The sequence below is a fragment of the Cryptomeria japonica genome, chromosome 1 (assembly GCF_030272615.1).
Source record: "Cryptomeria japonica chromosome 1, Sugi_1.0, whole genome shotgun sequence".
Classification (NCBI taxonomy): Eukaryota; Viridiplantae; Streptophyta; class Pinopsida; order Cupressales; family Cupressaceae; genus Cryptomeria; species Cryptomeria japonica.
Window position 1 is genome coordinate 631536507 of NC_081405.1, and position 12628 is coordinate 631549134.

General features: G+C 35.7%; 1 protein-coding gene across 3 annotated transcripts in view; it reads left to right on the forward strand.

Annotated features, from left to right (window-relative positions):
* Nucleotides 1–12628, forward strand: part of LOC131042462 (SAGA-associated factor 29 homolog A) — a 215044-nt gene that overhangs the window by 81556 nt on the left and 120860 nt on the right. For 2 of the 3 annotated variants that reach the window (XR_009105261.2, XM_057975745.2), the window contains exons 4-6: nucleotides 109–227; nucleotides 575–660; nucleotides 765–821. Coding sequence is in view for 2 of the 3 variants with exons in the window: in XM_057975745.2 (XP_057831728.1) it covers nucleotides 109–227; nucleotides 575–660; nucleotides 765–821 (262 nt within the window). In the remaining variant the exon portion in view is untranslated. The remainder of the gene's footprint in view (nucleotides 1–108; nucleotides 228–574; nucleotides 661–764; nucleotides 822–12628) is intronic. The other variant, XM_057975746.2, reaches the window with a different exon arrangement.

Genomic DNA, 12628 nt, shown 5'->3' on the forward strand with positions numbered 1-12628 from the left:
TTGGAGAGAGCTGCAAAAATAATTTTATTTGAATAGATTAGCATGAAATTATCTAATTATAACCATGTGTCAAATTCCTTTTGGGGATGCTTATCTGCATATCAAAAGAAGCAAGTGATCAGAAGAGAAGATGGGTAAAAGCAGATAGAGATTGTTCAAGGCTGGCCTCATCAATTGTTTCGCAACGAACACCGGCTGAACATGTGAATTTTGCTGTTGGAGATCAGGTAATTGTTGCATTCAGGGACTAGTTTTTTAATTGTTTTTCAGAAGGAGAGCGATATGTAACTGGCTGTTCACTAGACTTCATTTTCCATCTTTGTGTTGTTCTTTTACCATAGAACAGCTGGTAACAGAAGGGAAGAACCTCCATGCCCTGGTATTCTTTTCATATAGATTGAAATAATGCTATGTCAGTGATAATAGACAATTAAGCATTGGGACATTATCTTCTATATAGAAGCAATTAATGATTATACTTGAATAAGGTAACGACTTATTGATACATATTGCATAAGGCTCAGTGCCAACATGGTCAAATGCTTACAGAGGCATTTGTTCCATTCTATTTCAGGTAGCAGCAAGAGTTACACCTGACAATGCAGATAAAGATGAATGGATAGTAGTAAAAGTGACTCGTTTTGACAAGGATACAGCAAAGTCAGTCTGTTATAATCTGATTAGAAACATGTTATTTTCGTCCTATGACATGCATGTCTTTGTCAATTAAGGACTATGATTTTTTATTTCCATACATTCTGCAGTTACGAAGTAATTGATGAAGAACCAGGTGATGATGAAGAGACTGGTCAGACTCAGAGGTAGTATGCACGTATCTTCTTGTGTTATGAATATGTTCTTATTGTTTGTAAGAATTCTGAAGAATAAATAAAAGAGTTTGGTCATGTTATGAAGGTATTAAAAAATGGGTTTCCATGATATTAAATAACGAGGGTTTCCACATTATGGGACCATCTTAATATGAGAATATTCAAATCCTGAGAGTCTCCAGGTAGTGGGGTTCTTTGTATATTGATAAAAACCTTTACCTTGAAGAAGAATACCATGCATCTCATGATAACTGTAAGAAGTATCTATCTTGGGGAGCATTCATCTAGAACAGAAATGAATGTCTCCACAAAAAATAAATGTCTTTACGAGTACAGTTGCTTCAGTTGAATGCTCCTAAAGTTGTACTCATCTGTCTCTATACATTGATTTTTCATTCAGCCATTTATTAGCTTTATGATGCCGATGCATAATTCTGTCTTCCTTTGGTCCCAAGTTTTTTTGTCTCTGCCAATTTGCAATGTATTTTTTTTTCCATTGACTGATCTTAATGTATATTTGTAATCTATCCTCTTAGAACTATATGCAAGATTTTCTTTGCCGTCCTGGTTGTTGATATTGATATATGCTTTTTTGACTCTCAACTTTGTGAAAAGAAAGCGTGTTAATATGGCTCAATCTCTGCTGCTATTATCTATAACCAATCATGACATGCCATCATCTAGCCTCCAAATTGCCTCATTAAACCAAGACTTATACCTTGATCGATTTCTTTCCTCTTGTTGAATTCCTCCATTGAAGAAAAAGAAAGAATGAAAGAAGCTATAGTAATGTTCAGGAGTGATTAGAAATAGTTCAAAGGGATTGGAACGTAAAGCTGTTATAATAGTAAGTATTAGGGAAAATGGGGCCCTATACTTCAAGAAAACATAATAAAGCAGAGAAAACAAGAAGAAGAAATAAACAGATAGGGGAAAACCTAAAATGGTAGTCCTGAAACAAATGTAAGTATAAGAAGATGTGTGAGGAGAGTGAAGAGCACATGATTATACGGAGAGAGGGGGGTGTGTGGATCAGTATAATAACAAACTTTTACTTTTCAAAACTTAATTAATCACCGTAACAATACTTAATCAACCACAAATGCAAGATCAAGCAAGTAGAAACACAAGAAGAACAGCGATTAATGTGGAAACCCTTGTGAGAGAAAACCATGACAAAATATTGCTTTTGTATTAGAAACTTCTTACAGTCTTCGTAGGCATCAACTCATAGGAGACACCAGTCCCCTTTAGATGATTTGTAGGCACCCACCCACTGGAGACGCTAATCCCCACAAGTGAGCACCAACTCAGCAAGAGACACCAAAATCTTTGAAAATGAGGCAACAACCTCCAAAAGAATAAAGTGATAAGTGCTCGATCTTCTTCTTGAAGCAGATCTGATCCTTCTTCACAAATCTGATTAGAAAGCTTCTTGAAATCTGCTTGTAATCTTCAATATTTTCTGCTCATAGATTTTCAATAATTCACCCCTTAAATTCGGCTCTTAGGTCTGCAATAATTCGCCTTCAATTCTGCTTGTAACATTCACCTTAGATCTGCTCTAGATCTGCTATGAGTAGGAATGATATTTGTTAATTGCTTGATGAAATAAGCTCAAAATGATCTCTTATTTATACCGACAAATGCACTTCTTCTTTCTAGGTCGGCCAAGGCAGGAAGCTTTTTATATAATTTATTTAAAATCCTTCCCCATAAATGGGCGCTCAAACCAAATAAGGGTCAGCCCCTTTTGAAAAACATTTATTTGAAATTTCAATTTGCAAGGAGGGGTGCATAAATATCAAGGGTCAGTCCACTCAATAAATGTGAATTCATGTATTTAAGGCACTTTTTAAAACTCTAAATTGGGCACCAAAGTATAGGGGGTCAGCCCAAAACATAGAAACTCAACTCGGACTCAGCAAGGGTGACTCAACTCAGGACTCTAGACTTGGCCAAAAAACTCGGCTAGGACTCGACAAAGTGAAAAACCCAAGAAATTTAGAGATTTCTAAAGATTTAAAACTTGTTTCATGCACCTTTTATTAAATTAAGTTTTAACATTAAATACACAATAACATCATCAAATAGAAGCTCATTTGATCACATACACATGTATACATCGATCACATTAGTGTAAATGCAAATTGTAGCTGAAGGAAATAGCAAACATAGATATATAAATAGTCATATTGTCAAATGTAAAAATATTACAAAACTTATGGAATATGAAATCCATGACATCAAATGTTCCACACAAATATCAAAACAACTATAAGTTTATAGCTCAGAGGAGCCTGCATCTTGTTGGGTGAAAATTTTGTACACCAAGGGAATGTACAAAATTTTGGTTTTAGCCATAGCGTGTGAGTATGATACTCTCCTAATTAAGGGAAGGCTCCTCCTACCTATAAACTATTCATAAACTAAAAACGGATGAGACAACAGTTTTTTCTTCTTCCTTCAAGAAAAACTATATTCTTTTCTCTTCATAGAAAAGTGATAGCAATTGAAAATAACAGCAGTAACAACTTATAAAACAAAGTGAGAGAAAGGAAATGAAGTTTCCTGAAAGCACAAAGACTTCCGTCACTTCTTTCGGGACGAGACAACAATATCAAGCTCAAAGTCTTGAATATGTGAAGTCCTATCTACCCTTTTCTAAATTAATGATAATAAGAACAAAGTATGGCAGTACAAAGTCTATCTTATTCTTCTCTACATAAAACAACAAGAATCAGTGTGAACTCAAAGTCTCCCAACTATTTGTTATCACCAAAATCTACTTCTACTTTTTCTCAAGAACAAGTGTAGACATAAAGTCCTACAACCTCTCTCAACAAAATATCTACTCTAACTGATATTAATCTCCAATACTTGCAACACAAAGTCTGCAAATCAAATTTGAATAAACTCTTATAGAAACACTAGCAAGAAAGATAATATTGAACACAAACTCAAGATATCTAGCTCAAAGTCTCAATCTTTGAGCAATATTCTTCTATTTCTTTCAACTTCAATTTACATATAAGAAGCACGAAGTCTTTCTTGCTGCAAATTTTAGCAGAGTTTACTTGCTTGCTTTTAAAAAGATAAAAATTACAATAGACCCCCTCAAGTATTTATAGGAGAGGAGTCTTGAGAAAAAGTTGGGAGGATCCCAGCTAACTTGAGAGATTGTCTCAAACGCCATGACTTATTCAACAACTAACAAAGACTTATTCAAAGTTACAAGTCCTATTCTAAATCGACTTTGTAACTAGCCAACTTGTAATTACAAAAGTGCAAGTGATGACTTGCATCTTACAAAAATGCTTTTACAATTAAACTTGTCAAAAAGGAAATTACAACTATGAAATTACAATTCTGAAAATACAACTAAGTGTTGAAAAACACTTAAGTTGCAGCATGTTTAGACATGAATCCTTCAAACTTCAGGATAACCATTTGTAGCTCATCAGGATTTGGCTCGTGGGTGTTCTTGGCAACAATCATGGTCTTCACAATGGTATCATGGCACGAAAGAAGCGTAGAGTTGTTCTTCTCCAAAGTGGACTGGATTTCTTGCAAGAAGATTTGATGTTTCATTAAAACTTGAATCGAGGAAGCTGAAAATTGTTTACTCCACTCATTATGAAGTTTCATTTGTAGATCTACGAAAACTTATTCTTCTGGTAGCAACTCCCCATTTTGATCCATGTTATTGCAAGAGGCCTTCTCACAGCGAGAAACAACACCTTGGAATACTTCAACTTGCAATCTCATAGCGTCATCAATATCATCAATGAGGGATTTGAGAACGAGGGCTTTGTTTTCTAGGAGCTCTTCACATTCTAGATACATGACCCTGGAAGGAATAATGTCATGCTCCTGAAGAACACTCAACTGTTGTTGAGGCATCTTGTGCCAAATCGTCAAGCTACCTTCGACCCTTTCTAGGTTCTGTTTGAAAGTCTTGGAGGCCTCGTTCAACTTTTCTCCAATGGTCTTCAACTTAATCATCATTTGAAATGTCTTTTAGCACTTGCGCACACAGATCATGAAGCTGATCCACCCAAGAGTCTAATGGTTGTACCTTCTGAGCAACTCTTTCAACTCCTTGGACTGGTTCCTGTGTACTTGTGAAAGTTGAAGGATTGTACCCTTCACTTGAAGACTTGGTAATCTTTTGGATTGTTGCAACAAGTTGCACATTTTCTTCTTCTATCTTAACCTTCTTTGTTAGAAGTTCATCACACCGCTGCACCAATGAGGCTACAAAATGTTGAGCATCATGTTTGACTATTTTATGTGTTTGTTTGCCCAACTCCACCCTTGTGATCTTGTAATCAGCACCTTGCATCTCTTCTTGCAGCTTGTCAACAATTGGCTCAACAATTTCAGCCACCTTCATCCTGTTACTATCAACTGTAACCCTCGAGATCATCTTATCCCTTTTGGCAACCTTGGGTTTTGATTGCTTGAGATGCTGGAAATCAAAGATGTCAGGAGAGATTTCTTGCTTCTTTCTTTTAAGTGTAAAAGAACTAAGCCATGGAGGTAAAGTCATCAATTCACCTTGAGCAACGACTAAAAGTGAGGGAGAAGCAGTTTTTGTTTGAACAACAATCGTCATCTTGGGAGAAGTTATTGTTTGAACAACAACTATAGACTTCTCTTTAATCAAAGGTCCTGATGACTACAACATGAACTCATCAAAACTAGAAGTAGAATTATCAATTTCTGACAAAGGGGCATAAGCAGGATTATCCTCAAAGATATTCATTAAATGCCCTTGAAGATGATCAAGAGATGGCTCTGCAGCTGAAATCGGAATGACTCTTTGAGGAGATTCACCCGTTGAAACAGGAACAATATGAACAGTGGAAAAAGCATCCACATTCGCATCAAGAGAAGACATAGGTAACTCTAGAGGAATCTGAGGGGGAACTTCATGAGGTGACTCCAAATTGGGTGACTCGGGAGCATTATCTGATTGTAGTTCTTCCTTTGGATCTTCAACATCAATTACATGAATATGAAGCTGAGGCTTTTCTTTCCCTCAAACTGTCACTTCCTTAGGAGGAAGAACCATTGCTTTGTTAACCTTCAACTTGATTCTTGTACTTGAAGATGATGCACCTTCCTTTTTGTCTACTTTGATTTCACACTTGAGTCTGATAGGTTCTGTAGAATCATCTTCTTTTCCAACCTTGATCTTGATGAGTCTAACATCGTTACCCTTGAGCCAAGTATTGGTGTTAGCTAAGATAGGCTGAAATCTATCAAGAATGGAAGTGCATTCCTTATGCGACCATTGAATTGATGGAAGTGGTGCTTCGTCAACTCTCTTTTCAACATATTCAAGATCAAGTATCTTTCCATCATCAATCATTCCCTCTGGATTGTTTACCGAGTTTAGGTCAACAATTTGCTCAAGAGTGAGCCTACAATAATCCATCTTAGGAACCTCCTGTTACCTATTTTTCGCTTCTGGCTGAAAAATAGGTTAAGCTATGCTTGTTTTTACAAAATGGAAACAAAGTACATATTACTTCTGCTATATTGCATTCCAACTACACTAAGGAAGAAAGAACTAAAGATTACATTTCAATTCTTCTAGTTCGTAACAGCAAAAGAGAGAGACATTTCATCTAAAAAAGGGAGTATTTTTATTGATATTCAAGCATGCGTCCCACACAAAGAGCCATGAGACTAGCTACATGCATTAGGTGCAAGAAGGAAATACATAGGCATGTATACATGAGTACAAAATAAAAGAGAGCATGTTGAGAGTGGAACCAGTCATTGCCTGAATGATTGGTACGGTTGGAGTAGCCTTGATGTTGCCTTTGTCTTGCTGCTTCGTCCTTGTCTGCATCTGCCTTCCTTCTGGTATTTGCAAAAGAGTTAAATATACAATGAGTTAGAACATTTTGTTCTAAGCAATGGCTGATTGCATTCCTAACATGTATACTAACGCATGCATGTATATAGTCCCTACATGCATCAGGCGCATATAGTTAGCATCACGGAAGTCTCAGAAAAAACAAATATCAGATCAGAGGAAATCAAATGCATCTTATTCCTAACTTGTTTGCTTCATGTGTAGGAACAAGAAAGGATAGCTTGTTGGTCGTAAACTTCATAAATGAGTGGGGGTAAATAAGGCTCCCACAAGGGTTGAGCCCAACTCATATGAAATCAACAAAGGCATGCAGTCATATCTCAGAAAATGATACAGACAAGAATCAAAATAGGTATGAGCAGCAATATGAGTTGTTCTGTATTTAAAGGCTAAAAGCATTACGGCAGTGAGAGAAGAGTAGGCATGGGAGTTTGACAATGACAATCAAGTAAAGCGTGTGACAATAAAGACATAATGAAAGAAAGCAGCAATTAGGACAAAAAATACAGTCCCAAGGAAGAAGCATTCATGAAGTGTCAAGACTTAGGGCTATTGACAGCAATAGTCCATAAAGGGCAGTCAAAAGCAATGTTGATGACATCATATAGATCTAGAGCAAGGGCAAAACATATCAAGGGTCTACAATAAGGTGGGAATATCAACAACTAAGAGCAGTTGACAGTAGTAAGGGGAATTTCATGATTTTGATAACTCCTATGTAAGACGGGCTCTTCAAACATCAAGACAAAACGGATGCCTTTGTTAAGAGGTTAGGGCAATCATCAAAATGCAGTCATAATACCTTTCATTCATTGTTGCATGATAAATTTTAAGAGTTACTTCAGAGACCAAAAGGAAGGATGCCATAGAGATCTAAACCCTGAAGATGTTGTTGTTGCATTAAGCTCTTAAATCATTTTAAATACTCGGTCACTCTCATATATAACAGCCCTAAGCATGAATGAAGTTATTATGAGCAGAGACAAGGGAGTTTCAGTATAAAATAAGGTACTAAAATGAGTGTAACAGTCCAATCAAGTTGAGACAGTCATGCACCAGCAAAACAAGAGGTAACAGAAAAGGGTTGATGATTGTGGTAAATAAAAGAGCAGAGAACTGACGTTGTTGCAGCATACATGAACATATTGCAGATCTTCGAAAGAGAAAATAGCCAAAGCATAGGTCACTGTATGAGGTCAGATATTAGCAAAGGTATTACCTGGTAAATGGACAAGCACAGGGTCTGAAATAAGATTTGAAGTCTAAGGGACTTTAAAAGAAACAAAGACAGTAGAGAGGATAGTCATCAAGCCCATAAAAGACAATCATCATGCAGCTACTGGGTGATTAAGCCAGCTATCTCTCAGTTCAAGGATCAGTTTTAAGAGAATCCGTAGTTCTATTGAAAACAGTATCTACTCAACTTAAACCATTTGATAAGTAAGACCATTAAAGTTTTGGGGAACTCATCCAGCAATTACCTATCCTACCGTAAGTCCTTTTGTGTTTCCAGCGAAAAACACATTAAACCACTGAGCAATCCCGCAGTCAAGACCTGACAAACGAAACCTTGAGGTTGTCCCCTTTGATCAAACGAAGAAAATAGCAATAGGGATTTCCTTATCTCAAGAGAGGATAGGATACTCAGCGAGTTTATTCTATTTTGTGTTGGCCGTATGAGGTTTGCAGCAATGTGATTTCAGACACGTCAACATGTCCCCACTTTGAAATACAATTTCATGATAAATGATAATAATAAAATAAAAATAAAAATAAAAATTTAACAATTAAATATAATCAAATTTTAATTAAGTTAATGAATGGTCAAAGACATGAAATGAAAAGTTTTGACTCCCTCAAACATGAGATATAAAAGGGAGAAGAGAACCTCATTTGAGGGGATAATTTTGGGAATTAGAAGTACAGATCTGATATAAATAAGAAGTGCAGATCTGAATGTGAAAGGTTGTGTTCCTTTCAAAAGGCAGAAATAATGAAGAGCTGCACTCTTTCAAAGGGTGCTAGTGGTGGAAAGGGTGCGTCTCTTGCCAAAGGGGCATACATGATGAAGAGGTGTGACCTCTCCCTCACATGGGAGGATATAAGAAGGAGAAAGTCTCATTTGAGGAGGTCATCCAAGGGAGATCAATTTGAAGAATAATTTATTATTCTCAAAGGGCTGCAATGAAGAGTGATGACTCATTTCTGATGAAGAGGTGTGACTTCCCATAGATGAAGATATAAAGAAGAGACTAACTCAATTGAGATGGGGGAATTGGAGGAACCATCCATAAGATCAAAGAAGCCAAGAAAGTCAATGGATCAATATTTAATATCAGAATTAATAAGGGTGAAAATTAGCAGACTTTGATGTTTACAAGGGCAAGATTCAGGGCAATCCCAAAAGGGGACATTACAAACCATAAATGCATAAAGTAACCGTGCCTCACATACCTCATTGCAAATAATTATAGATGCATAAAAAAGCTGCCTTGTGTACGTATGCTCACAATAACTTTGGTTGAGAGTTTTTTAGGGCACCCAAGAAAGTCCTCTCGTCACTTGCACAAGGCAGGAATGGCTAGTGCTTGAGGTGTCCATGATTGTTAAATGCATGATGAGACTTAAAGGGCACTCTTGCTAAAGATCCTCTCACGATTCTTCTTTTGAACTTCTTGCCCTACTCTAGTTGTGTGCCTTGAATTAAACAGAGAGTAAATGACTAATACAATGCTCTTGGTACTGGGTAGGATTGCATTTGTTAAACTATATTCATTTATGGTCACATAACGTCTCTCTGCTTTCTTGCAATATAGGTGGTGGAATGGTTACTATGATATGTAGGATACAATACCAATTTGGCACAATTGGGTGACTAAAGATTTAATATGGTCCAATGGGGGAAACATTATTTTATTCACATGATGTCAACCAGCTTGTGTGGAATAAGGTCAAATTCATTTCAGGTCTATCATACAGTAGTTCTTGAAGGGACAATTGTAATGAGATCAAACAGCAAAGAAGTCTACATTTGAATCTTAAGCAGCAATATTGGCTAGTATATACAGACATCAACATGAAATATTGTTGACAGCTTTCCTATGTAAGTTTATATCAATTTTGTTTAAGATCATGGTTCATATTTGGAGTGAAGTGACACATTCATGAAATGCAACACAATTGTAGTACATTCTAATATTGTGTCTTCAAGGACTGAGTAGATATCCAAGTACCTTCTGGTCTTTGTCTTCATTCGTGGTTACTTGTAGTTGACGCTTCAAAGTTCTAATATAGGTATTTGTTGTTCATGTACATAGTTGTTTAAGCATGATGTAAAACATTGTTTGACGTTACTCAAACATTGTCATGTCCCCTCCATGATCGTTATATATATATATATATATATATATATCCTAAATAAGCCAATGATTCTTAATTTATATAATAATTACCAACGAATGGATATTTGAAATAGAATTTAATAATAAATGATAATAATATCCCCACTTTGAAATAAAATTTAATAATAAATGATATAATATCCCCAGTTGAAATAGAATTTAATAATAAATGATAATAATAAAATTAAAATATAAAATGATATAATTAAATATGATTAATTAAAAATTAATTAAGTGAATGAAAAGTTAAAAGACATGAAAGGAAAAGTTGAGACTCCCTCAACAACGATATATAAAAGGGAGAAGAAAACCTCATTTGAGAGGGGGGGAAGAATTTGGAAATGAGAAGTGCAGATCTGATTTAAATAATAAGTGCAGATCTGATTACGAAAGGTTGGGTCCCTTTCAAATGGTAGAAATAATGAAGAGTTGCACTCTTTCAAAGGGTGCTAATGGTGAAAGGGTATGTCTCTTGCCAAAGGGCATACATGATGAAGAGGTGTGACCTCTCCCTCAAATTGAGAGATATAAAGGGAAGGAATCAAAAGCATCTAGTGACATCACCATTAATAAGATCAGATCAGAATTGTTATCAAGTTACAGGAAGTAACATTTGTGTTCTTTGTGGTATGCCTCCCAATCTGCAGGAGACATCTACTGTGCGAACTCCAACCGCAGGCTACAATTTGCGTACAGGTAACGGGGGTTAAGAAGTCTTAAGGTATATATGTGTGTGGATGTATGTGCCACACACACACACATATATTAATGCATTTTTATGAATACATATATCTCTAATGATTACTTATATGAATGTAGCAATAAAGATAGGTATCTATGTAGAATATGTATGTATATTTAGGATCATTAGAAAGATTAAAGAATATGTAAATGAAGACGTAAATTATGGAATGGAAAACAATAATGAATTATAAAATGTAATATTAATGTGATTATATGATGGAGGCTATAGGGAAGAAATTCCCTTAGCCTAATGGAGTGATTATGATAATCCTTGGTAGGTAGTATATACTGAATATCTATATGCATATATATGGCTTGGTTGACTAAGTTCATCCAAGAAGAGACGGATCTGGCCGGTCCCCTCTGATGGACTTGGATGATGAGATGCATCATCCAAGGCAAGGAATTGACATATGGTCTTCCTTGGATGGCTTGGGTGTAAGAAACAGGAATCGAATTAACCTTCGATTTCCTGGATGGCTTGGGTGTAAGAAGTTACATCCAAGACAGGAATCGAATTAACCTTCGATTTCTTGGATGGCTTGGGTGTAAGAAGTTACATCCAAGACAGGAATCGAATTAACTTTCGATTTCCTGGATGGCTTGGGTGTAAGAAATTACATCCAAGACAGGAATCGAATTCACCTTCGATTTCTTGGATGGCTTGGAACCAAGATGGGTTCCAAGAAGGCGAGCTTCACAGCCGCCTAAGGACATATCTCCGTATGGCATTCGTATCCTTTTTATTAGATAAGAATTGTGATTAGTGTTAATTAAGCCTTTTAAAGTTAAATTGCAAGTTAGATTAGTTATATATATATATATATATTTGTTGTATTCTAACAATTTGTTTTGCAGGACAGTGATCTCTAACTAGTAGGGACATTACAGTGGTATCAGAGCAATAATCCAGCCATCCTATAGGGTAAAATAAATCATTGAATCATTCTAGTCAATAAGATAAACCTGAGAGTGTGTGTATTCATGTGTATGCTTCGTGTTTTTTATGTGTATGCTCCGTGTTTTTGATTCATATTGGGAGATAACTTAGTTTGAGAAAATTGTCAATTGCTTAAGGACAAGCAATTTCGAGAAGGGCGGACTGTCATGTCCCCTCCATGATCGTTATATATATATATCCTAAATAAGCCAATGATTCTTAATTTATATAATAATTACCAACGAATGAATATTTGAAATAGAATTTAATAATAGATGATAATAATATCCCCACTTTGAAATAAAATTTAATAATAAATGATAATAATATCGCCAGTTGAAATAGAATTTAATAATAAATGATAATAATAAAATTAAAATATAAAATGATATAATTAAATATAATTAATTAAAAATTAATTAAGTGAATGAAAAGTTAAAAGACATGAAAGGAAAAGTTGTGACTCCCTCAACAATGATATATAAAAGGGAGAAGAAAACCTCATTTGAGAGGGGGGGGGGAGAATTTGGAAATGAGAAGTGCAGATCTGATTTAAATAATAAGTGCAGATCTGATTACGAAAGGTTGAGTCCCTTTCAAATGGTAGAAATAATGAAGAGTTGCACTCTTTCAAAGGGTGCTAATGGTGAAAGGGTATGTCTCTTGCCAAAGGGCATACATGATGAAGAGGTGTGACCTCTCCCTCAAATTGAGAGATATAAAGGGAAGGAATCAAAAGCATCTAGTGACATCACCTTTAATAAGATCAGATTAGAATTGTTATCAAGTTACAGGAAGTAACATTTGTGTTCTTTGTGATATG